This window comes from Myotis nattereri, assembly GCF_964212035.1.
Source record: "Myotis nattereri genome assembly, chromosome: 1".
Taxonomy (NCBI): Eukaryota; Metazoa; Chordata; class Mammalia; order Chiroptera; family Vespertilionidae; genus Myotis; species Myotis nattereri.
This window is the reverse complement of record NC_138075.1, coordinates 46781028-46808451: the sequence shown is the minus strand read 5'-3', so window position 1 is coordinate 46808451 and position 27424 is coordinate 46781028. Positions and strand designations below refer to the sequence as shown.

The 27424-nt window shown below is 41.6% G+C and overlaps 2 protein-coding genes across 2 annotated transcripts in view; both read right to left on the bottom strand.

Annotated features, from left to right (window-relative positions):
- Window positions 1-68: 68 nt before the first annotated feature.
- On the bottom strand, window positions 69-13606 carry PDCD7 (programmed cell death 7). Its single transcript, XM_081094383.1, has 5 exons — window positions 12566-13606; window positions 9728-9866; window positions 4218-4454; window positions 3889-3976; window positions 69-2484 (listed from the first exon to the last, which is right to left on the bottom strand). Exons 1-5 carry the CDS (start codon window positions 13427-13429, stop codon window positions 2361-2363), a joined length of 1452 nt encoding a protein of 483 aa, XP_080950509.1. The 5' UTR covers window positions 13430-13606; the 3' UTR covers window positions 69-2360.
- A 5851-nt stretch (window positions 13607-19457) lies between these two features.
- The window catches only part of CLPX (caseinolytic mitochondrial matrix peptidase chaperone subunit X), a 44144-nt gene continuing 36177 nt past the window's right edge, over window positions 19458-27424 (bottom strand). The window contains exons 12-14 of the mRNA XM_081094338.1: window positions 26273-26365; window positions 23564-23670; window positions 19458-21425 (exon numbers count right to left, since the gene is read on the bottom strand). Coding sequence (XP_080950464.1) covers window positions 21335-21425; window positions 23564-23670; window positions 26273-26365 — 291 coding nt within the window. The 3' untranslated portion in view covers window positions 19458-21334. The remainder of the gene's footprint in view (window positions 21426-23563; window positions 23671-26272; window positions 26366-27424) is intronic.

Here is a 27424-nt window from a genome sequence, read left to right as displayed (position 1 = left end):
CTTGATTTGAACAGTGTAAAACACACATTTGTGAGATAAGGAAATTTGAACACTGATTTTTTTTTTTTCTATTGAGCTATTCGTTTTGTTAGGTGTGATAGGGCACTGTGGTTACATTTTAAAAACATCTTTTAGAGCTATATACTGAAAAATGTATAAAGTACTATGATATCTGGGATTTGCTTCAAAATAATCCAGAGTGAGTGGTGGGGTACAGATGAAACAGGCTTGTCCAAGAGTTGACAATTATTTGAAGCTGGATGATGGATATATGGGGAAAAAATTATATTATCTTTACTTTTGACATGTTTGAAATTTTGCACAATAATTTATTATTAATTTTAGATAGGAAGGGAGAGAGAAACATCAGTGTGAGAGAGATACACTGATTGGTTGCCTCTGTACACACCCTGCCAGGGATTGAACCTGCAAGCTAGGTATGTGCCCTGTTAACTCTGTAATGCACATTACATCAAACTGGCGACCTTCCGAAGGACGACACTCCAACCCAGTCACACCAGCCAGGGCTGCACAATTTTTTAATAAAAGACTGTGGGATAAGATTACAATGGCACTGTCCATATCTCAGAAGAATCATTCGTTAAAGATACCACTATAAGTCTTTCTTTCTAAGCCCATAAAGTACCAGTGCCTGCAGCCACCACCACGGAAGGCAACAAACCAAGAAAAACTTACAAAACAAAAACCAGACAAAGAAAACACTCGCTTTATTAAAACACTGAAGTTGCCAGAGGAAAGAGGGAATGGTTTTTCCCACCTGGCATTAAACACCTTTTCCTTGGGTTGTGCTGCCTGAGTTTTCCTGAGTCCCTGCTTTACCCTCCCTGACCCATCAATGCAGATGTCTTAGTGGCAAGGCTATCTGGACACCAAACATACAACGTACTGTACCAGTCCTTTTATTTCTATGTTCCTGCACCTCATCAGAGAGCAAATGGTGGAGATGTATCCCAAAAGGGCACACAAGCCTATGGGGTCAAGTGACGCTAATCACAGCAGATGTCAGATTATGAGCTTAGACACACTTTGGAGGAGTGCTGGCTCATATACTGTTAACTCTGTAATGCACATTGCATAAATTTAACAGTGCAAATTAAACAACGGAAAAGGACAAAGGTTTTAGCATCTTGCACCCAACAGCTTCTGATGATATGAAGTCATTTCTAAGGTTGATGGCTTCCTTTCCTGACTACCCAGAGTTGATTCCACAGAGTTCGGTGGTGTAGATTCACTCTCCTCTAACAAGTGCCTATTTAATAAACTTGAATTTTAGAGTGAAAATGTCTTATCAGTGTGAAAGTGTGTGCAGTGATTTGGGAGGCAACAAATTAAGAGCAAAGGCTCAAACTAAAAAATAAAAATATTTATTTAGGTTTTAGGAAATATAAATAACAATAAATGACAAAAGGCAAAATAAAACAGAAAAACTGACATGTTATATCACTGATCATCTCCAGGCACAAGAGCATTTATTAATGAATATAAAAAATAAACTTCATTATTTTTATCTGCTTTCCCCCCAGCTTTAACTACATGAATATTCCTAAGAAATTCCACAGTTATACCGGCCCCTTCTGAGTACATGAGGTTAAGGTCCTACTCCCATAGGGAAATAAATTTCTATCTTTAGGGATTCTGAAAAACTAGACCTCTAGGAACTTACAAAGCAGTTCCTTTCATTAGGATCCTTCTAACATAGGGAGAATGCTGCCATCACCCAATAAAACACGATCCAGTGTAGGTGTAGGTACTCTTCAGGTGTCCTGAGATCTCCAAATGAGTACCCGACTAAGCCACCAGCTTTACTCCAGCCCAGCCTGAGGCCCACAGCCTCTCTAGCTGCACCAAAAGTGGGCTTCACAGATAAAGCATCTTTCCCTTTTCTTCCTGGAAGTTAGAGGGCTACACGGGTAGGAAGGATATGGAGGCTTTGCATCAAGCTTGCCTTCACACTCTGTACTGGGGGAGGGCTACTAAACTAGCCAGAGCACACCTGTGTTGAGTGTATGGCATGTACTTACCCATTGCCACACAGGAAGTTGAGTAAATTAGCCAGTCACTCTGGACCAAGCCCCTCAAAACAGAGGCAAATTCAGTGAGCCAAGCATGTGGCAATAGCCCCAGTTCACCTAGGTCCTTTCCAAAGAACCGTATTAATCTGATCCCAAAGCACATTTGCCCAGGACAGAGCATGGCAGGAATATGGAACTTCTGGGAAGGGCCATGCCATGTGGAGTTTATAGGTTGTTGTTTGGTCTACAGCACAAGAAGACGGCAGCATCGCTAATATTCAGAGCTGGAGAGAGCGTTGCCTGGTCCACACTCCTGGAGCTTCGTTACTAATGCAGCTTAATGGCAGTTGCCCAGATGTCGTTGCTGGGAAGCGGAGGAAGGACCCATCCTTGGGGAACAGAGTTGCCTTCAGGATGATCAGATGGCACCAGGTACTGATCCCAATCATGCCTTAATAGGAAATTATAAAACAACTGTTTATTTCTGTTTTAGTCCAAGCCAGATGTTCAGCAACTAAATATTCTATTTCAGGACTTACCTTTTTAATGACTGATGTACTAAAGAACTAGACTATCGAGGATTATGCAAAAGACTGCATTTCTTAAATATACATATAAAGAGTGGAAAACTCCAAAGAACTTACAGTCGTTTTAAAAAATATGTTTTTATTGATTTTAGAGAGAGAGGAAGGGAAAGAGAGATAGAAACATCAACGAGGAGAGAGAATCATTGATCGACTGCCTCCCGCATGCCCCACACTGGGAATTGAGCCCACAACCCGGGCATATGCTAAGAATCGAACCATGACCTCCTAGTTCACAGGTTGACTGAGCCACTCTCATCATTGATGTTCCTATCTCTCTCCCTCTCCTTTCCTCTCTGAAATCAATAAAAAAAATATATTTTAAGAAAGATATATTAAATGAGGTGTCTTTAAAAAGAAATACACATAAAACAATATTATATATTGATCAGTTGACAAAAATGTGGCCAGAAACTCACTGAAACCTAACCATATATTTCCTTTAGAAGCAGCAGCCCTTCAGCAGTCTCTAATTCAGTGTTTGTGGCTTTATAGAGCACAGCTACTGTAAATAACAAGAATTGACTATAGTTATGTTTAGAAGCTAAAACCTGTATATTAGCCAGAAATGCACTTTCCCCAGACATCAACTTGGTATGCAAAAGAGCATTGTTGGAGCCTTGGAAGGAACCTTAGAAATCACTTAGGTCCGTGATTTTCAAACCAGGCTTTGAAGACCCCTGAGCCCCAAGTAGAAGCTTTGGGAGTCTAGAAACAACAAAGTGCTTCCTATTAATAACAGATTTAAGTTACCTGTGGAACCCATTCATTCATTCTGTTTTATAAACTGGTTTGTCCAAAGACTGCATCTGGGAAGAGTACTACTGCCAAAGTTTGAAGGCCACACTCTAGTCCACCATCTTCATTTTATAGGTGAGGAAAGTGTGAGACCCAGAGAGCTGCAAAGTATAGCTCATTATTAACTGCATGTAAGGATGAGACTCTCTGTTCCTCGCTCACAAGTCAGCAGCACGGGTCTTAAACAGTCTCCATAGGCAAGTATACAGGGAGGGTCTGTTTAGCAGCAGAAGAGAACTAGAAAAGGTAGCCAATGCTTTAAGTCAACGTAACAGCACAGCCTGGGAGAACACAAAAGGGCAAGTCACACCTGAGTTTGTTTCTTCACCTGTTAAAATAGGGGCATCTACTTCTCAAGGATGAGTGAGGACTAAACAGATGTCTGTAGCATCCCTAACACTTGGAACCTTTATATAAACCCATTAGAAATTTTTTTAAAAAGACACAGGCGACATGGAGAGTGCCCCTCTGACCTTATCTGGATGAGTGCTGGCAGGGAGTGCTCGGCTTGGAGGTAATACTGTCTGAAAGGCTGCAAGAGGTGAGCGAGCGGGAACTCATCTGAAAAAGAAAAGGCACAATGCCACACCATCACACTTCCCATCCGAGTGTATGCCTCAAGGCAAGGTGACTGAGCCTATGATGACAACATGATCAAACGTGTTTCATCTTTATCCATGATTTCCAGGATATAGTTTAGGTGTCATTGTTGCCTACAATCTCTTAGCTTAGGTTGAGGTCACCCATGAGAATAAGTCAATCTAGTTTTGCCCTTTTCTCCACTGGTTACAGAGGAACTTACCTGGATCCCCAAATAACTTGGACTCAATTTCCCGCTTCTGCAATAAAATTTTCTCTTTTTCTTTCCTCTGTTTCTTTTCTAGTTCTCTCTTCCTCTCTTCCTCTTGTTCTCCTTCCAACATGACTCTGAGGGCTCTCTCTTCAGCTTCATAGAGTTCAGAGCGTTTTTTAATGAGTTTTCTCAGTCGCTGAAGATGATGCTCAAAAGTCTCATCTGCTGAGGCTGGAGGACAGACCCCTGGGCAAAGAGATGCAAATGGCATTTCAGTTACAACTTTTTCTTATCTCCAGATCTGTGTTCTAATGAGCCAACTCAAAGTCCTACTTACAGGATGGATTTGCTTAGCATTTATAAATTCTAATCCCCCTTCACAGATCAACTTCAATCTCCAATTAATCTGACCCTACTACCCTGACTTTCTTTTTTCTCTAATTCCTCTTTCTGGAGAATACCACTTAACTTTTGATTTTGTTTCTAAATGTTTTGGTCCTGCAGTTGGAGAGTGGGCTCCCAAAAGGAAAAAACTGTCTTATATTCTTCATTTTGAAATTCCCACTGCTAATAAACAATTCTCCCTTTAAGTGTGAAGTTCTGGGAAAGCACATATGGGCACTGAGAAGAAATACGTTTAACCAACCACACTGGTCTCACAGTGTGCTGCTGGGAGTAGGGCGACCAAATGTTTCAGTTTGCCCGGTTTTAGCACTTGAAAACCCAGTGTCCTGGGAAACCTGGGATGGTTGGTCACCCTGATTTAATTGTGAGATCAGCTAATTGTATAGCCAACATAGCTACAGCCACAACTGGGAACATTTTAGACTAGTTATTAGGTGATATGCAAGAATTAGTACTAATTTTATGTGATAATGGCATCGTAATTGATGATGAATAATTTACTTAGGCATTCTATTTTTGTACACATGTGAAAGTTTTCATAAAATTTCATAAGGAAAACTTTTTGGAATTTATTGAATATTCAAGTAGGTTGCAATAGTGACTCACTACCATAATGGCCCTGCAATAAAAAAGTTGCCGAAGCTAATTCATCCTACAGTGATGTGTGCGCAATCCTATTAGTCCTTAAAGGTTTTAAAGGAAAATGTATGTATTGCGGCAGTATTTTAACAATACCAGATACATGGAAGAAAAAAATCCTAATTCTGCTAACATAATCAACCCTTTTTATTTCCCCATGTTGATCCTCCAGCCATTTCTGTCCGTATATTAGCAACTTCACATAGTTCAATGTAAAATGTGTGTAACTTACATATCTCCATGTCAATTCTCTACATTTTTTCCCCTCTCCTTATAATTATTTAATGGCTCCATCCTGTTTCACCAAATCAATGTACCTACCATAATTTACTTAATAAGCTCTCTAGTCCTGGACAGTTAGGCTGTTCCAAATGACTTGGTATCATATAATGCTACAATGAATAATCTTAGGCACCATGGGGCCTCATCCGGTCTTTGGACCTTGGCATAATGAGAAAAAACTTTCCACCCTGAAATCTTAAACCCAAATATTCTCTTCTCTGACAACTTTCTACCGTTTCAGTATTCTCACCTTCTTCTCCCTCAAGATTCTGTGAATTTCATTAAAATCTCTCACTGAATGTATCAGATTCCGCCCATCTTCTATTTGTTCTCACCAAAACTTGTAGTCACCCACAAAGCAAAACCCCAACAGCCCCGTGCTCTGTGCTCACATGCTAGCTGTAGAGTGCTCCCGGAAGAAGCCATTTGATTACTGGCCTGGTGCCAGTTTACAGTTACATCAGCTGGGCCCATAGCCCCTCCCTGCAGCCACACTGCCATGGGTCTCTGCTTGGCCCTCACTCACTGCTCATTTCACCACTCTCTGAAAGTCCTACTTCTCTATTGACTCTCAGAGCAAACCCTCTAATCTATTTCCCGGAGGAGACAGGCCACCAGGAAGGAAAATTCCTTAACTTTCTGCCCCCAATTCCACTCATCTGCATTACTACCCTTCATTGTCTCCTTCATTTCATTCCAGTAGAAGATGGTTCTTCTCCACTGAAGTTAATCCCTCCACCAGGGATCTGAATCTGACTACCTCCTCCAAGACCTTGAGCCATCAACTATTCCTCTGCTTCTCGTTGATCTTTCTCCCTCTATTCATATTCACTCCTTGGCTCAGGATTTAAACATTTTCAAGTTTTTCCCATGACCCTAAGGTAGCACCCCTTACCCTATCCCTATTCCCGCCCGCCCCCCCCCCCCCCCACACACACACACACACTGTACTCTCCTTTTCTTCACAGGCAAATGTTTAATGAGTTGATCTCACTGTCTACTTTTCTTATGTCCTACTCCGTCTTTACTCTACTTTAGTCAGGCTTCTACTTCTACCACCCCCTGAAATGCCCCTAGTGTAGTCGCTAATTCCCATGGATGTCTCTCAAGCTTTTTATTACTTGAAAATAAAAATAAGATGAAACACTTGTATGGCATTTACTATGTGCCAGGACTGCTTTAAGCACTTAACTCATGTCTACTAATTTAATCACCACAACACCCCATGGGTAGGTACTATCATTATTCCCTCCTTACAGAGGAGGACACCAAGGCATAAAGAAGTTTAAGTAAATGTGCCAAGATTGCACAATCTCTGTGAGCATTTGCCACTCTGCAGAAGAAGTAGCGGGTCTACCTTTTCCTCCTCTCTCTGACCTCTCTCGATCTCTTCTGTGGAATCCTCTTTATTCATCTTGATATTGTCTTTCTGGCTCTCATTTCACACTACACAACCTCTTTAAGGTCTGTTTACATGCTGATGAACCCTTATCCAGGGTGTCCCACAGGCACCTCAAACTCAACAGGTCCCAAACTGAACTCATCAACCCAAAGCCTACTCCTCCTGCTGTTTTCCTGGTCATTTAGAATGGTATCATCATTCATTCAGTGGATCAAGCTACAACCTAGAAGCTCCCACATGCTGAGTTCCCCAAGTTATTAATTTATATGTACACACACACACACACACACACACTTTATTCCTATCTCTTAAATCCATTTACTTTTCTCCTACTGTGGTCCTTAGTTCACACTCCCATACTATCCCAGCCCAGACTATGACAACCTTTATCAGTCTCTCTTCCTAGATCAGTGATGGCGAACCTTTTGAGCTCGGCGTGTCAGCATTTTGAAAAACCCTAACTTAACTCTGGTGCCGTGTCGCATATAGAAATTTTCTGATATTTGCAACCATAGTAAAACAAAGATTTATATTTTTGATATTTATTTTATATATTTAAATGCCATTTAACAAAGAAAAATCAACCAAAACAATGAGTTTGCGTGTCACTTTTGACACACGTGTCATAGGTTCACCATCACTGTCCTAGATGCTCCAAACCTTTCTCTGCTCTGCCACCACCAATGATCTGTCATCATTTCACTCTGCTTGAAATCTTTCAGTGGTTCCCCTCAGCTTTAAGCATAGGTGAGAAGTCTAGCCTGGCCCATAAAACACTTTGTGGGTTTTTTTTAAATATATTTTTACTGATTTCAGAGAGGAAGGGAGAGGAGATAGAAACATCAATGATGAGAATCATTGATGGGCTGCCTCCTGCACATCCCCTACTGGGGATCGAGCCCACAACCTAGGCATGTGCCCTTGACCTGAATCGACGAACCCGGGACCCTTCAGTCCACAGGCTGATGCTCTATCCACTGAGCCAAACCAGCTAGGGCCCATAGGACACTTTGTGATGTGACCCTACTTACATATCCAGCCTCATTCTCTCAGCACTTACTTGGAGGTACATACGCCTTGAAGAAAGAAGTTAGAAAGCTGCTTGTTTTCTTTTAAAGTACACAAGGCAACCAGCTACTAGTTACCAAATCATTTTACATTCAAGTCAATTAACACCACACAGCCTGCTTATTATATAGACCATAGTTCCTCCTAAAATTTTCTCTTTCTTTTGGACCAAGTAGAGGGGAGACTAACAGTGAGAAATTATGCTGGTAAATTCACTTGGCAGATATTACTGACCCTCACCTCACAGAGGACATGGAGCAGAGGAACATTAAATAGTAGTCCTCACGGTTTGCATTCTCATAAGCAAGAGGCATGAGTAGACACAGTAGAAGCAAATCTAGATGACCACAGTAGATGATCCACAAATGCCCTACAGAATCATCTGTGTGAGGCCTGAATCTGAATCAGCCACTCTAAGGGCTGACATGCAGAAGCTCATCACTTAGCTAGTGAGTAAGACTGGCTGAATGCACAATGGTCACGTCCCAACAAAACTTTTTTTAAAATATATTTTTATTGATTTCAGAGAGGAAGGGAGAGGGAGAGAGAGAGAGAGAGAAATATCAATGATGAGAGAGAATCATTGATTGGGTGCCTTCCGCATGCTTCCACTGGGGATCGAACCTGCAACCCAGGCATGCACCCTTGACTGAAATCGAACCCGAGACCTTTCAGTCCGCAGGCCCATGCTCTATCCACTGAGCCAAACCAGTTAGGGCCCAGCAAAACTTTTTATTGCCCTGACTGGTTTGGCTCAGTGGATAGAGTGTCGGCCTGCGGACTGAAAGGTTCCAGATTCGATCAGGGTCAAGGGCATGTACCTTGGTTGCAGGCACATCCCCAAGTAGGAGGTGTGCAGGAGGCAGCTGATCAATGTTTCTCTCTCATAGATGTTCTAACTCTCTATCTCTCTCCCTTCCTCTCTGTAAAAAATCAATAAAATATATTATAAAAAAACCACTTTTTATTAAGGGTCTGAATTATAGTTTTAATTTATTATATTTTAAACCAAACAGAGGAATTCATTTGCTATCATGGTATTTGCTAATTTGTGTACTCACAAATATCACTGGAGAATGTCAACGGCCTACAACCTACTAAATAAGGCAGCATGTGGCCCAAACCAGGTGCAAGTGAGAAGGAGCAGGAGGTCACCTCAGCTCAGAGCAGAGAAGGATGGGAGATATGACATCTAAATTTGGTTTTGAAGGATAGTGAGAGCTTAAAATAGCAAAGATGGGACTAAGGGCCCTCCAGCCAAATCCCATTCGCACCTCTTCAAATAGCCATGATTCAGATTTGAAATGTATCTGAAGGAACATGCCAAGTTTTCAGCACCTTCTGAAGCCTCAAGTAAGGACAGGACAGGATAGCTTTCACCTTGGCACATGGGTAACGCTGACCAGCCCTATCAACCTCACTCAGAATAATGTGGCCAGGAATGCCTGGGGTGGGAATGATGAGTCCAGGGGAAGACGGTGCAGTGGGTTCCCACACCTGCCTCTCTTTTCAACCTGGGCTACCAAGAGCTAAACATCAGAGGGACCTACTTCAAAGGTTCTGAGATACTGCTGACAAGCTCAGTTACCCTACTGGGTGAAAAATTTGAAGTATCAAGCATTTTCCTTCAAGATGTTTGGGGAAGGGCAAGCGCGATGGTAAAGAAAGGGAAGGAACAGGGGAACAAAGGAAGAAATGCCAGCAGAAGTGCAAAGCCAGTTACCTTTCCTTGCTGCAGCCTCTTTCCTGAGTTTCCTCAATTTCTCCAAGGCCCGAAGAATGTCCACCATTCTTTTGGTGTCTGCTTGTTTTTTCCTCACTTCAGACAAGACACCATCGGCAGCAGCTTTAAGTTCCTGCTCCTGGGGAAGAAAGAGAGCCCATGAGAACAGCTGCCCAGCAGTGAGATTTTAGAGAACCAGACAGTCCCAGGGTTTAGAAAGATTCTACTGGATTTGCACCCCAATTCCCTGGGCCATGCCCAAAACACCTCTCTGCACTGGTCCAGCCAAAGAATTATCCTCTCTGCACTTCCACATGGACACTGGTCTTTTTTCTTCCTCAGAGTTTCTAAAGTGTGGTCCAAGGAACATCTGCATTCAACTTACTTTGTTAAGTGGGGCTCTCATTAAACATGAAAACACCTGGCCCTGGCCGGGGGACCCAGTTGGCTGGAGCATTGTCCTATGCGCCAAAAGGCTGTAGGTTCAATTCCAAAACAGGGGATATACCTAGGTTGCGGGTTCAATCCCCAGTTGGGGCATGTACAGGAAGCAACCAATCAATGCTTCTCTCTCAGACCAATGTTTCTCTCCCCCTCACCCCGCCCTTCCTCTACTAAAACAAATAAACATATCCTTGGGTGAAGACTTAAAAAAAAAAAAAAGCAGACCCATGGATCCAAAGATTGAGGGTAGCAGGGAAGATAAGGAATCCTATCCTATATAATAAAAGGCTAATATGCAAACCGACTGAACTGCAGAACAACCTGTCGCTATGACATGCACTGACCACCAGGGGGCAGACACTCAACGCAGGAGCTGCCCCCTGGTGGTCAGTGCATCACCACAGGGGGAGTGCTGCTCAGCCAGAAGCCGGGCTCAGAACTGGCAAGCGCAGCAGCGGTGGCGGGAGCCTTTCTTGCCTCTGCAACAGCGCTAAGGATGTCTGACTGCTGACTTAGGCCCGCTCCCCATGATGCACAAATTTCATGCACCAGGCCTCTAGTGGAGTTATAAAAGCCCAGGACTCTACAATGCTCAGTGACAACCTAAAATACTCTACTGCCAAGAATCTCTTCAACATGACAGCCTTTCAAACATCTGAAGACCCTATTGTACTCTTCTTAAGTCGGTTCACATGTAGATAAATCATTCTGGTTACTCTAAGGCTAAGCCAAGCATGTCAAACTCACAGCCATGCCTCGTTTATTTAAACCATGCTTGCTCTAAGCCATTACTCAAAGGACTCTGTCTCTAACACCCTCACCATAGGTGGAAGGGAGGATGCTTTTGCCTAAAGCTCTCTTTCCCATCTCTCAAATCAGCACTGCAACTGCACCATTTCAGCTACCATGCTGTTTCACTCTTCACGCCTGAAATGCACCTGTTGCTCTCACTTGGCTTTGACATTTCCTTTAAGACTCAGTTCAGTTGTTATCATCCAAACCTTCCCTGACACCTTCCCCAAAGGATTAGCTATTCCTTTTCTGGGCTCCTATAGCACCTCCATGTGACATCGTAACGCACAATGCTATACAGACATGATACCCCATGGGGCTCCAAGTCCCTCAAGGACAAGCACTATGTCCCACTTATCTCTATCCCCAGCACCCTGCACTGGGCCTGGTACTTAATGGGCCCTCATTAAATGTCTGAACTGACTCAAACTCTCTTAGATTAAGGCCTTGCCTCCAAGTGTTCTTAAAAGCATTGATGTTTTGGGGGGCTTGAAAACAAAGCTTGACATCAATACACTTCAGAGGGGGAGTTACATCAGACTCTAGGGCAGCAGCAGACACCAGGAGAAGGGAAAAGAGGAAACAGTGGCTGGTAGAGGAGTGGAGGAAGGGGGGTGTGGGGGCACTCAGAAGTAGCAACAGTGTCTGAACTAGCTGACCCATTTCCGGTTCCACCCTGGCCCCCACGGAAGAGCTTGAGATTAGCAGGTTTTCAAATCCCACAACCTGGGCGCAAATCAGACGTGAAACTGCCACAAACCGATTGGTGTGGCTGTTGGCAGGTTAAGTTCCTTATGCCTTACTTTCCTAATCTGTAAAGTTGGGATAATACCACCTACCTCCCAGGGTTATTACCAGGATTCAAGATCTGGTGTATGTAACGACCTTAGCACAGTGCCTAGTATACAGTAAGTGCTCAAAAAACACCGTTGTTGAATCTCAAGATTTGTGGTTTAAAATTCGTAAACAAAGGATTTCTGGGGAAATCATCACTATTGACCCATCAGCTACTTAGGATGTATGTTCCTTAAGGAAAGGCCACAAGTTCTCTATGTATTGTATTTTTAAAGTCACCTAGGGTCCAGCTGGTGCTGCTCAGTGGTTGAGCGGGGACTTATGAACCAGGAGGTCACCAATTCCCGGTCAGGGCACATGGGGGGGGGGGGGGGGGGAGGAAGGGAGGGACGTGCAGGAGGAAACAGATCAATGATCCTCTCTGATCATTGATGTTTCTCTCTCTCTCTCCCTCTGTGAAATAAATAAAAGCACCAGATGCTTGTTAGTCTTGAGTGCTGGTGTCAGAATGTCGGTGCAGATCTGTCATCCCTGCAACGCCCCTGTGTAATTCTCCTACATAATGTGTACAGGGCTCTGCAGTGCACCCAGAGCATTGGTGTTGCTACTATTCATCATTAACACGCAATCAATACGGAGCTATGAGGTCGGAAAGGCAAACTATCTTTTTACTTTACAAGTGAAGATAAGGAAGCTTAGCCCTGGGAAATGGCAGCGCAACGCCTCGTGCCCCTTCACGTTCCAAACGTGCCCCTTCACGTTCCAAACGCCAGTACCCTCACCCCCGTGCGCAACCGCTGCTCTTACCCGCTTCTTCTCCTCCACCTCCTGGACGCACTTGACCCGCCAGCGGTCAATCTCCTGCTCGCGCTCCGCCGCTCGCGCGGCCTCCGCCTCCCGCTCGGCCTCGCGCTCCCGGGCCCTCTCGCGGAGCCGCAGCCGGCGGCGCCGGACCCTCTCCAGCCTCCGCCGCGCCTCGCCCACGTAGGCGGCCTGGGTCAGCAGCTGGAGCCGCTCGGCCAGCTCCGCGCGCAGCGGCGCCGCCTGGGCGTGCAGCAGTGCCCAGGCCGCGCCGTCCGCCTCGGCCTCGCGCAGGGCCTGGCCCAGCTCCCGCAGCCGCCGCACGAGGCGCAGAGCCCCGCGCACCCGCGCGCGCACTTCACCCAGGGTGGGCCCGGCCGGCGCGCGCGGGGGCGGCGGGCAGCCCGCTCGCCGCGGGGCTCCGAACACCGCCTCCAGCCACTGCCGGTCGCGCAGGCGCTGCAGGGCCGAGTCCCCGAGCACGTCGGGCGGCGGCGCCTCAGGCCAGCGCGGGCTCCAGGGCGGCCCCGGGCCTGGAGGCGGCGGCCGCGGGCGCTCGCCGGCGTCGATCCCCGGGAAAGGCCGGCACTGAGGCGGCGGCGGAGGCAGCGGCGGGGGCGGCACCGGGTAGAAGGCGCCGCCGCCGCCGCCGCCGCGGGAGGCTTCCCCAGGCGCCCGGGGCTGCACAGCCAGCGGGGGCTGGAGGAAGGGGGCGGAGGCCCCCGGAAAGGGGCCGGGCCGCTGGGGAAGAGGCGGCGGAAAAGCCGGCGAGGGCAGCGGCGGCGGCGGACAGCCAAAGGGAGCGGGCGGCAGCGGCTGCGGGGGCGGCGGGCCCGGGCGACCCGGGGCGAAGAAGGGCGGCAGAGCCATGGCCACCGCCGGAGGCTTCTGAGAAGTGACAGGAATCTGATGGTCTCCCGAGAAAGTGTCTTCCGGGAGGAAGTGACGTATGCCACGCGCGACGCCGGTGTGACCCGCCCGGCGCGTGGGTGGGCGTTCATTCAATCCTTCAATTAATACTGTTCCTTTAAAAAAAAAAATACTGTTCTTTTTTGTTGTTGTTATTCGTTTTTTCTTTTCTTTTTAAAATCCTCACCCGTTTTTCCTTTGATTTTTAAGGAGAGGGGAAAAAAGAGAGAAGCATCTATGTGGGAGAAACACATCCATCGGTTGCCTCCTGCAGGAGCCCCGCCCGGGGCAAATCGGTTCGGGCATGTTCTTAATGATCATTTTAGGTGTGAAGCCAGCCGCTTTGCAGACAGCGAGACTAACGGACACAGATCCTCTCCTGTGGAACTACCTGTCGAGTAAAGAAAACACATTAATCAAGTAATGACGCAAGCAATTGTGAAAGTGCCGCGGTGAATATTCGTACTACCGAGGAGGAGAGCACAGAGCAAGAAGAGCTTATAGGACAATTTGACTTAGAAAGGTTGGGGAAAGGTTGTCCCAATGACTTTAGGCTTCGTTTAAGGTCTGAAGGATAAGTAGGCGTTAAATAGAAGAGAGGGAAACACGGTTCAGATAAGGACAGCATTTGCAAAATACCCCTAGTTGGTAGGAGTAGGCTTAGCGGGGGAACTGAAAGAATGTCAGAGCGGATGGAGCACAGAAAGCCTGAAGGGAGCCTGGTGATCCTGGCGTGGACAGAGATATAGCGTCCAGGATCTCATATTTTAAGAACAATGGGAAACTTCTGGGGGATTTTAAGCTACACGATTGTTGTTGTTTTTTAAATTAAACTCTATTTTGAGATCATTGTAAGAAATATGCAGTTGTGAGAAAAATACAGGGAGATCCTGTGTACTCTTAACTCAGTTCCTCCACATAGTAATATCTTGCAAAGCTGTAGTACAATATCACAACCAGGATGTTGGCATTGATAGTCAAGATACAGAACATGTATTTCCATCATTTCCAGGATCCCTCATTTGCCCTTTTATAGTCACACCCACTTCCCTTTAACCGCAACTGCTAACCCGATCTCCATTTCTATAACTTCTGTCCTTTCAAGAATATTATACATAAATGCAATCATATAGAACATAACCTTTGGGACTCCCTGTTTCCACTCCGTATAATCCTTTGGAGATTCATCCAGGTTGTTGTATTAATAGCGTTCCTTTTTATTGCAATAAAAGTGTGCGAAAAGAGAGCGGGTAAAGTTAAACCACACTTGGTTTAATCATTCACTTGTTGGATATTTCCACTTTGAGGCTATCATGAATAAAGCTGCTATAAAATTTGTATGCAGGTTTTTCTGTGACCATAAACCTTCATTGCATTGGAATAAACGCCCAGAGTGCAACTGCTGAGTCATATAGCAGTTGTATGTTTAGTGTTTTTTAAAAACTATATTTTTACTGATTTCAGAGAGGAAGGGAGAGGGTTAGAACATGGATGAGAATCATTGATTGACTGCCCCCTACTGGGGATCGAGCCTGCCACTCGGGCATATGCCCTGACTGGGAATCAAACCAGTGATCTCTTGGTGCATAGGTCAACACTCAACCACTGACCCACACCAGCTGGGCAGAACCTTACTTTTTAAAGCAAAAGTAATGGATGCCCTCTTGGGTAAGAGCCCAGCTCTGTCCCATGAAAAGAACCAATCAAAGCCTGACCCCACTTCCCAAGAGACCTCTCATATTTCTCAGAAACTCTTTGTAATACTCTACATATTTACTTGTACTTATGTATTAAGTAACTTGTAATACTCTGCATAACATTTAAAGGCTTATCTTAAAATGTATTAGGTAAGGCATGACTCTAACTTTATATAGGGTATCCCCCCAAATGTATACATTTTAACAGCTAATAGCTCAATTTTTTTTTAATGAAATGTATTTTAATGAACACTGCCTTTATAATTATTCTAAGTGTGTATATACATTTTTGACATCCTATATTTTCTAGATCAGTGGTTCTCAACCTTCCTAATGCCATGACCCTTTAATATAGTCACCTCATGTTGTGGTAACCCCCAATTTCATTGTTACAAATTGAACATAATTAAAGCATAGTGATTAATCACAAAAACAATATGTAATTATATGTTTCCGATGGTCTTAGGCGACCCCTGTGAAAGGGTGGTTCAACCCCCAAAGGGGTCGCGACCCACAGGTTGAGAACCGCTGTTCTAGATGGATACTCAGCTATCATTACCATTTATTGAATACTAGAGGCCTGGTGCACCAAATTCATGCATGGGCGCAGAGGGTGTCCCTCAGCCCAGCCTGCACCCTCTCACATCCCTCTCACAATCTGGGACTGCTGACTCCTAACCACTCTGCCTGTCAGCCTGATAGCTCCCTAACTGCTCCCCTGCTGGCCTGATTGACACCTAACTGCTCCCCTGCTGGCATGATCATCCCCAACTGCCCTCCCCTGCCAGCCCGATTGCCCCCAACTGTCTTCCCCTGCGGGGCTGAGGGGACTGGGGGACTGAGGCTGGATGAGGCGGGGCTGAGGGGACTGGGCACCACCATCTTTGTGAAGGTGTGAGTCAATTAGCATATTCCCTCTTTGCCATTTTGTGAGGCATGGCGGTCAATTAGCATGTCCCTCTTTATTAGATAGGATTCTTTCCTAATTTGAAATACCATTTCCAATACTGAATTACCATATATATTTGGGGTCTATTTCTGAACTTTATTTTCCTTTGATGTCTGTTCATTCATACACTGGTACGCACTTAAACTTGTGAAGCTATAATTTTTTTTAATAGAATAGGCAGCACCTCTTGGTTAAGTGGAGAGGCCCTAGAACCAATATGCCTGGGATTAAATACTGTTACTTACTAGTTGTGTGGCCTGGGGAAAGCTACTTAACCACTGGGCTTCAGTTTCATCTATAAAAAGTGTTAATAGAATCTAACTCATACAATTGTTGCATTACACGAACAGTGACACAGAGTAAACACCATATGAGTGCACATTATCATTTTGCTTACCATTCTAACCTACTTTTCCATATGAACTTTAGATCTGTTTGTCAATTTTAATTTAAAACCTTACCAGTATTTTATTGGAACGTTAAATATATAAATTAATGTAGGGGTAACAGACATCTTTGTAATACTGAGTTTCCCCACTGAACAACATGGGATACCACTTTTCATCAGATTTTCAAAAATAGGTACCCATCTACTCTTCACTTCCATTGTTATCACCTTAGTCCAATCCATTATCATCTGGCAGGCTTATTATAATAGTCCCACATGTCCATGATTCAATCCTTGCTCCTCTATCATCTATAAAATTAAAAATGGAACTCCCTTTTGACCCAGTAATCCCACTCCTAGGAATACATCCCAAGAAATCAGAAACACCAATCAGAAAGAATATATGCACCCTTATGTTCACAGCAGCACAATCTACAATAGCTAAGATTTGGAAATAGCCTAAGTGCCCATCAGCAGATGAGTGGATTAGAAAACTGTGGTACATCTACACAATGGAATACTACACTGCTGTAAAAAAGAAAGAAGTCTTAACCACTTGCAACAGCATGGATGGACCTGGAGAGCATTATGCTAAGTGAAATAAGCCAGTCAGAGAAAGATAAGTATCACATAATCTCACTCATTTGTGGAATAAAATGATCATAAACTGGTGAACAAAAATAGGTCCAGAGACATAGAAGGATCAAACAGACCGTCAAACCTCAGAGGGAAAGCAGGGAAGGTTGGGGGAGGGTAAGAGATCAACCAAAACACTATATGCAAGCATATAGGCATAATCAAATGGACACAGACAATAGAGGGTTGAGGGCCTGTGTTGGAAGGTGGGAGCCAACTGGGAGAGGTCAATGGGGGGAAAAGAAGACATATGTAATACTTTCAACCATAAAGAAAATTTTTTTAAAATGCAGGGGAATTGCCCTAGCTGGCTTGGCTTAGTGGGTGGAGCGTCAGCCTGTGGACTGAAGGGTCCCAGGTTCGATTCCGGCCAAGGGCACATGTTTGGGTTGCAGGCTTGATCCCCACTGGGAGGTGTGCAGGAGGCACCGATCAATGATTCTCTCATCACTGATGTTTCTAAAGGGTGTCCCAAAATTCATGCAAGAAGTAATTTTGATAGAAAACACAGGGTTACAATTAAAAATTGTAAATTTTTTATTGATTCATAAAGTATACAGTGTAGGGTTATGTATGGAATAGCATATCGGGTAAACTGGATTATCATGTTGCGATAGCAAGCACCATTAACTGTTATTGCCTGAGCAGCCGCATTTTCGAAGAAGAATGGTCCGATGATGCATCCAGCCCAAAATCCGCACCAAACAGTGACACGTTGTGGATACATTTGTTTCTCAATAATCACTCGTGGATTTTCTGAACCCCAAATGCGACAATTTTGTCGATTAACCAAGCCATCAAGATGAAAATGAGCCTCATCAAAATTCAGCCACATTTATGCAAAACGTCATGGAAAATTTCAACAAGAGTGCATATGTGCCAACAAAGCCGTGGAGGCCATTTACCCGATATGCTATTCCATACATAACCTTATACTGTATACTTTATGAATCAATAAAAAATTTACAATTTTTAATTATAAACCTGTTTTTTCTATCAAAATTACTTCTTGTGTGAATTTTGGGACACCCTTTCCCTCTCTCTCTCCCTTTCCCTTCCTCTCTGAAATCAAAAAAGAAATATATTTTTTAAAAATGCGGGGGAATAAAAACACATCTAATGTCTAACTTTTCTACTTAAACCCCCCACCTCCTTTTTTTTTTTTTTTTTTTTTTGAGGAGAAACATAAATTGGCTGCCTCCCACACGCACTCCAACTGGGGATCAAGCCCGAAACCTAGGCATGTGCCCTGACAGGAATTGTACCGGTGACCGGTGTACAGGAGTATGCTTAACCAATTGAGCCACACTGGCCAGGGCTACTTAAAACCCTTTTAGTCCCCTTCTCCTTTCTGCATAAAATTAGTAGTAGTTAATCTGGCATACCAGATATTCTGTTACTTGTTTTAAAATATATGGAGCACCAAATTCACGAATCACTTTGGTAGGTGATGTTTTAATTAAATAGGCATTGTCTTCACCATGTGTAGTCAGAAAGACAAGTGAAAAATAAACTTGGGCGGTTTGCTACAGGATAGGAAGTACTAGGCAGTTGTCTAAATGCTGCTGGGAATGATTCAGAAGGAGATGAATAATGTAGAAGACATACTGACAAAAAGAAATAAAGGTGTTGAGAAATAAGAGGGGATGATGGGATCCCCTCATAATGATGTGGGGTGACTGAGTTTGGGTAAGAGGGATTCTTCAGTTGTAACTGGATAAAAGATTGGGTGCTGAAGCAGCTAGATTTATAGATTTGATGATGGGAAGATGACTTTCATCTTCTGATGGTTTCTCAATGAAATATGAGGCAAAGTCTTCAGTTGAATAGAGAAGGGGGAAAATATATTACATGGTCATCTCAGCAGCAATGTGAAGTCATACTTGTTGCTTATTTCTCAACTCCTAAAGCTCCCTAGTAATTGTTTAAAATTTCCAATATTTTCATTACTCTTTTCTGGAAAAGTCATACTTGCTCCTCCAGATCATCTGGGCCACTACTCTTTATGCACCACACCTGGCACCTACCTCATTTCCATTATTATAATGCACTGTTTTTGTGTTTGCTTCCCCAAGTAGACTAGTAATCTTGAAAAGCTTGGTCTGTGTCCCTAGTGTGGGGCCCATGCAGGATATGTGCGGATTTTCTATAGGTGTTTAACATAAACTTTAAAGTCTTTTTTTCTGTGGAATTTGAAATTAGGACAATTAGCAGGCTATGAAAGTGCCAAGGACTAAGTAAACATTGAAATAAAGCAGCTCAGATATCTGTGTCCTTTTAAAAATGGCACTGCATTATGGACACACCACCACAATGGCATTCATTTAGTCCTTTTGTTTTATTCAAATGCCAAAACATAAGTTTCAAGATACAAACCGTAGTTATACTCAGTTGAGTTTGATTTAAAAACATTGATTATGTTTCGTTAACAACTTCCAAACCAAATGTGAGTTGTGACTAAAACGTCTCCAAGTCCATTTCTGGAGGATTACTCTTAATATATTTAGTAGCTACTTCAATTTTCACTCTACAAAAAGGAAAATAATGTCATAAGAGAAAGATAATGAACAGTTATAATATGAAAGACTTCCTGAGAAAAACGTAACCATTCCTACGGAGACTAACAAGGATACTTGTTTCTGTGCCACACTATAGCAGTCAGACTTAAACACTCTGCAAAAGTGCATTTCTGGTTCTACCTCAGCCATCGATATCTCACATCCCTTATTACATCATAGAAAGCCCAACTCTTCATTAACAGGATTTAGAATTTGCTAATAGCTTAAGGTTCTCTTCCTGAGAAAAAGGGGATAAAAGGAAAAAGTCTATAAACCAAAAAATAAAAACAAACATTTCAATGTACTTTGATTTAAACAATTTCAAATAAGTTTGAACTGAATAGCATAAAAAATTACATCAATATTATAGAAGGGAAGAAAAAGCTTAAAAGGTACCCAAATATTTTAATATTTATGCAAACAAGTAATTTTCATTTTTAAGTCCCCCAAATTTCCCCCACTGTTTAATTTTATGCAGGTTGGGGCAAAAATAAGTTTACAGTTGTTGAGTATGTGGAACAGTTTACTCTTGTATTATTATTTATTAACTAGAGGCCCAATGCACAAAATTTGTGCAAGGGGCTCTGCCCTTGCAGCCCCTGGTTCATCCGAAGGTCCAGAAGGACGCCCTAATTAGCATATTATGCTTTTATTATTATAGATTATTGTAATTATTTTCCATATGAACTGTAAATCCTTTGCCCCACCCTCTAACAAGGATTAATAACTTATATTGTAGTGTGACCGCATTAACTTATACTGATAGCAAAGCAGTTTTCTTTAATGTTCTATGAAGCCAAAAAATTAGACAAATATCCAGCACACAGAAAAACAAAACAAAAAATTAGCTGAGTATTTTAGGTAAATGCACAATATTAAGATATTTTATTTAGTTCAGCACATGGCTGTTATTATGACTGACGCTGCATGCTACTTGTAGTATTAAATGTAGTCTTTTTCTGAAGATTTATGGCAGACTTCAATTCCATCTGCTCACTCCTGGTACTAAAATGCATTAAAGATGGCAAATAAATCAGAAAAGTCAGAAAAGATTGGCCTTTCTTATAGTACCAATTGGGAAGTTAGTGTCATGCTTAGCAGGTAAGAATAAGAATACAGCTAAACAAATCGTTAAAATATGGTTCTTCAGGATACCTTTTCCATGAAAATTTTAACTACTTGGAAACTACCTCTTCCAATGTTTAAGGTAAATAAAATTCTAATATTTTCAGGAAACAAATAAGGGTAAAAAAGATTAAAGAATGGTATTTCGATCTTCAATTTTAAAGAATTTATTTTCCCATTTGTAGAGTAACATTATTGTAAAATAGTTATTGCAACATCTGCATTGCTTAAAAGAACTCCTTAGAATTTTGTTTTAGCATTTTTTTTTTAAAAACTGAACCAAAATAATGTACATTTTATCGCTGAACACTGTGTCATTAAAGTCCACATAATGTCTTTTGTACCAATCAATGTGATGTTACTTAATATACATGATCTGATTTTTATTCTAAAGGCTTCTGACCATGTATGATATCCAAGACAGATCCAATGCTTTTAATGTCAGACTGCAGAGACAGTTATGATCCTAAACACAGAAGGAAAGCTTTATATACAGGACAAAAGTCTGACAATTTAGCTGTTTGCAGCATCTGCCTGGCGAGGCCATCCTTCTTCTTCAACTCCAGAATCATACTCCTCTTCAGAGGATTCTTTCGTTGGAGCCCTATAAGAAAAAAACATGTTTTTTTAAATAAAAATGAGGAGTAAACATGATTTCTGGGCTCAACATTTCCTTAACAAATGTATTACTGAAATAAATTGACAACAAGGCTTTAAAAAATCCATTTGCCCTAGCCAGTGTGGCTCAGTTGGTTAGAGTGTTGTCCCGTGCACCATAAGGTTGTGGATTCAATTCCTGGTCAGGGCATATATGTAGGTTACAGGTTTAGGGATCAAAACCTGCACCCCAACCATACAGGAGGCAACCAATCGATACTTCTCTCTCACATCAATGTTTCTTTCTTTCTCTCTCTCCTTTTCTCTCCCTCCCTGCTGGAAGCCAATTCTAGCATGTCATAATTTCAAGAGTTTCATCAAAAGGTTGATGGAACTTGGGGACTCAACAGGGTTGAGTCACACATATGTAATCACCTGTTGGGAATGGCTAAAGGCATTTCCCCAAACCTGAAAAGGGATGATTGCTTGGCTGCCAGACAGCTAAAGGGCATCTTAATCTAAATGTTATTGCCTCCTACTGGCCAAACACCTGAACAGCTGTAGGCTAATTCCCTCATTCTGACAATGCTTGTGTATACCCCTTTGAAGTGTATATCTTTGCTTCGCCTCTGGACAAGTTGTGTTAATAAAAAGCATGGGGTCCTGAGATGAGGAGAACTCAGCCAGCCGTGGGCAAACTACTGCCCGGGCGGATCCGGCCAGTTTGAAATGAATAAACCTATGAAAAAAAAGACCGTACTCTTTTATGTAATGATGTTTACTTTGAATTTATATTAGTTCACACAAACACTCCATCCATGCTTTTGTTCCGGCCCTCCAGTCCAGTTTAAGAACCCATTGTGGCCCTCGAGTCAAAAAGTTTGCCCACCCCTGACTTAGACCTTAGAACTTAGATCTTAGCTTCCTTTAAGCTAAGCTCCTTTGACCCCCAAATGCCTTTCAAAATTATGCTTTGTCTCCGGACTCCTATTTAATCTACGCACAGCCTTCTCCAGATTTCCTGAACCCTTCTTAATGCTGGAACAAGAACCCCGACACCTCCCCTCATCATCCCTCCCCCTCTCTCTAAAAATCAATGAACATGTCCTCAGGTGAGGATTTTTTAAAAAATCCATTTTTCCAACAAGTAGCTAGAACCTATTATTTCAACTCAAATGCTTGACTTTTAGCATATGTCTATGGTAAAGATGAAGCTCTGACCAAATCTGGTTTGACTCAAACTAATCAAAATTATGATCAGACCACTACACTTCCACTAATTAGACCACTAATATATAGTAATGTCATTTAAAAACAAAAATAAAAGATTGTTCTTTGAATAACGAAAGTTGTTAAAAATCAGTCAAAGATTGTTCTTTGAGTAACTAAAGTTGTTCAAAATCAATCGCCTCCTAAGTTATCTCAGAAGATAAACAAACATAAAATATAACATACCTTGTGACAGTTAAAACAGAAATCTAGTTTTTGTGTAGGTAACATTAACGTCAAGCACTAAATAATATTTATTGACTAGATCAGGTCAGTAAACTACAGCCTACAGGCCCATCATCTGTTTTGTAAATAAAGACTTAGAGTAATACAGACATCCTCATTCATTTACAGACTGTCTATGGCTGTTATCACACTGTGAGTAATTGCAAATACATACTGTATGGCCCTATAATATTTTGCCCTTTACATGAAAGTGTGCTGACCCCTGGAATAGATAAAGCAATGAAAGATGTATCAAATTTCTCAACTGATATGATACAAATTAGAGAAAAATTATGTCCACAAAGTTTTGGTCTTGTGAAAGACAGAAAACAAGTCATTCACAAATTACAGAATTAGCAGTAAAGTTCACTTAAATTTTTTCATTTGGATTACTTTTATGTCTCTTTAAATCTTCTTCCTCAATGGAAAAAGTAGAGGCCAATTCTGAAGATCAATTTTCAAAAGACTCACAAAATATTATTTTATAAACCAAAATGAGAACATTTTTCTGCAGAAAAGTTATGAGATTATTGCTTCCCTTATGAATATAAGGATTTTTATGCAATTTTTATGCCAAACCAATAAATTATAGCACTGAAAAGCTGATCTTAAATTTTAGAACTGTTCTAGCTTGACAGAGCAGCACCTTACCGGATGTATCCTGGTTCCTTTTTTCCTTCTACTACTTCTTTGTCAACCTCCACACATACAATATCAGAATTAGGGACTTCAAACATTGGTTCTAATAATAGCTTTTCCTAAAAAGACAGAAAGTAATGAATGGCATGGAAAACTGAGGTTACATATAACATACAAATCAAAGTCATTAACTCAGTAAACTTTACTGAGTCCTATTATGTACCAGGAACTGAAAGTTGCAAAAGTCAACGTAAAAGTTTTTATATTCATATTAAAACAGCTTCTAAATAAATTCAGAAAGAAGTCATTCTATAAGGGAAGGCTATTTGTCTGTACTTCTGCCTACTTAGGTCACCATGCACATACAAAAGGAATACATACTTTTGGATTTGGATGTCTTTCAAAAGCATTCCTGGCATATTCTATGATTAGTCTTACTTCAAAAATGATTATTCCTAAATCATCTCTACCAGGCTCTTCAATTTTTACCATGACTTCAAATAAGCTTTTGTCTCAAGTGCTTCAGATTTAAAGTGGTTTACTACTAATGCCCAGCTGATGTGGCTCAGTGACTGAGCACTGGCCTATGAACCAGGAGGTCAGGGTTCGATTCCTAGTTAGGGCACATGCCTGGGTTGCAGGCTCGATCCCCAACAGGGGGCATGCAGGAGGCAGCTAACTGATGATTCTCTCTCATCACTGATGTTTCTCTTTCTTCCTCTCCCTCCCGCTCACTCAAAAAAATAAAATAAAAATCAATAAAAACATATTAAAGAAAACTTTACTAAAGGAAACTAGTTTCGCCTATAAGTTGGGGCTGGATTATATTCCATTTTAAGGAAAATCTGACCAAATCTGACTTGACTCAAACTAATCAAAATTATGATTAGACTACCACAATTCCTTTATATAGTAATGTCATTTAAAAACAAAAATAAAAGATTGTTCTTTGAATAACTAAAGTTGTTCAAAACCAATCAACCGCCTCTTAAGTTATCTCAGAAGATAAGCAGACATCAAATATAACATACCTTGTGACAGTTAAAACAGAAACCTAATTTTTGTGTAGGTAACATTAATGTCAAGCATTGTATAATAAATATTGGTTGAGTACAACAAATTTCTTTTAAAATGTCAACGCTATCACCTACTTTTCTAATGTGCATTTTTTATATAAATCTGTCCTTAATCAGTAGCACCTGAAGTCTAGGCCTTCATTAGTGCAGTAGAACCTTGGTTCTCAAACTTAATTCATTCCAGAAGGTTGTTCAAGAAGTGACTTGCTGAACCGGTTTGGCTCAGTGGATAGAGCGTCGGCCTGCGGACTGAAGGGTCCCAGGTTCGAGTCCGGTCAAGGGCATGTACCTTGGTTGTGGGCACATCCCCACTGGGGGGTGTGCAGGAGGCAGCTGATCGATCTCTCTCATCGATGTTTCTAACTCTCTATCCCTCTCCCTTCTTCTCTGTGGAAAATCAATAAAATATATTTTTTTTTTAAAAAAAAAGAAGTGACTTGTTCAAAAATCAGAATCATTTTTTCCCATTAGAAATAATGCAAATTGAATTAATCCATTCCAGACCCCCAAATGATTCCATTTAATCCTTTCTTATACACAGTACATGTCTAATGTACTGTTTAATCTATAAATAAACACTTCTTCAATTTATCAAACCACCCCCTACTAACTTAAAGGAACCACTTTCAGCACTTGTTCCAGGGGTGTCTTTCAGGTCTGTATGCAGCATTTTTGCTTGTTCATATATCATTGCCTCCTAAATGCTGTCACTGGCTAACTAATTTTCATTTATCCAAATCAACAAGTTTTTCTACCTGTTCAATGCTTCTTTCACACCCTTAGCAACATGAGCACTCTTGGCCTCTTTATGCTTTAAAATTGTGCTAATTGTTTTTCTGCCAGCAACAAAAGTATTCTCTCTTTTGTTTGTTGCCTTCGAGACACTTTTTGTCATGCTGTGGTATCAGCACGAAAGGGTTGTCAGGTCTAAAAATGAAGTTTGGTTTGATAACCAAGACATTTTTTTCTGTGAGTCTGGTCCAGAACTGAATTGTTCAAGATGGGATATATTCGAGAAACAAGGTTTGACTGTATAATCTCAAAATGTCCTACTGAGATGAAGAAGTAATATTTAGCAGTGAAATCCTTAAAAGAACATAGGAACATGATCTTGCTTTGGAAGTATGTAGGGAAATAGTAACACACTGTACAGCCAGGCTGTGCAGGTAGGGGAGAGAGCTCTAAAGAAGAAAGTGGGTTGTGGCTGAAAACAGACTGGGTCTCTAGGATTTGTTACAAAATAAAAAAAGTTCATGCCATACTGAAAAATTTAGTGGTACAGGATCAAGGTATTTGCAAATGAATTTCAAGCAAACAAACACAAAAATGAGGATTTCAATGGGTCTGAAAAGGCACTCTGGGGCTTAGACCAAAGGCCTGTGTAGAATTTTCTGAAATTCTCCCTCCCTTGAACCTGATTTTTCTCTATTTCATTAATCATAGTATGTGTATCCTTTGTTGCAAATATTTTAAAGTTTCTTTTTAGAAAGAAGAAAAATATAATCTACTATGACAATTTAAAACAACCACAAAAGCACTTGGGCAACTCTCTGGATATATTTCCAAAGGAAAAACATGGAGTATTAATATTCTCAAAACAAGATAAATAAATAATCTAGTTTTTGTAATAATAACACCAACTTACCATTATGGACCGAAGACCTCGTGCACCTGTTTTTCGTTCTAGTGCCAATCTGGCTATAGCTTTCAAAGCATCCTCAGTAACATTCAGTTCACACTAAAAATAGATTTAAAAGAAATAAGAACTTAGATAATACTTGGTGATATTTTCCTAATTAACCATATAGCATTTCATCTATTAACTGTTACTACCTACCACCATTACTAGTTTATTTAGAACAAAAAGGAACCAATGCCTAGACTTTACAGATAAGAAAGAGCCAGAGGGGTAAGTACACTCACTTAGAAATATCGGGCCAGAATCTTATGTTTTGACTGACCCTATCTATCCTTTTCAGAATAAAGGATTTTTAGACTCTCAATTTCTTACTAGGAAACATACATTTTAAAGAGTGTTACTAAACTTTAGATAAGCCTCTCTAAATTACCACGCATTTCAAAATAGAGTTCAAATTATTGAGAATATACCACCAAGACATTTTCAAAGTACTTTGGAACATAAATTTTATAAAACCTTAGTATTAAGCATCTTTTGTTATTAATTTCTACCTCCAGAAAACATAAAATTTAAGTGAGATATTTGTCTCTCATGGTTTAGAACCTTGCTTTCAAGAAGCACCACTTGCCCTGTATAGCTCAGTTGGTTGGAGTGTCGTCCCATCCACCAGAGGATGGCGGGTTTGATTTCTGGTCAGGGCACAGGCTCAGGTCACAGGTTCAATCCCTGGTTGGGGCACGTGTGGGAGGCAATCTAGCAATGTTTCTCTTTCATAATGATGTTTCTCTTTCTCTCCCTCCCTTCCTCTCTCTAAGATAAAAAACAACAACAAAAAACCCCCCACCAATTGTTTCTATCAATTAACCTATTTTCTCCTTAATTCTTGAAAAGATTTTTTTCTAGATTAACATGGACTTTCATTCAACAATTACTGAACCCCTTATGTGATTATATTCTAGAGACTAAATGATGAATGAGACACTCTCTTGGACATCAAAGAACTTACTCTACTAGGTGGTGACAAATTAGCAAACCACCATTTACAACACAGTCTATGCACATTGTGCTAAGGGAGCACCAAAGTGGGGGCATCTAAATAAGACCAGGGGACCAAGAAGGATTTTAAGGAGGAGTGTAAGATAATTAGCTTTGTGTTTA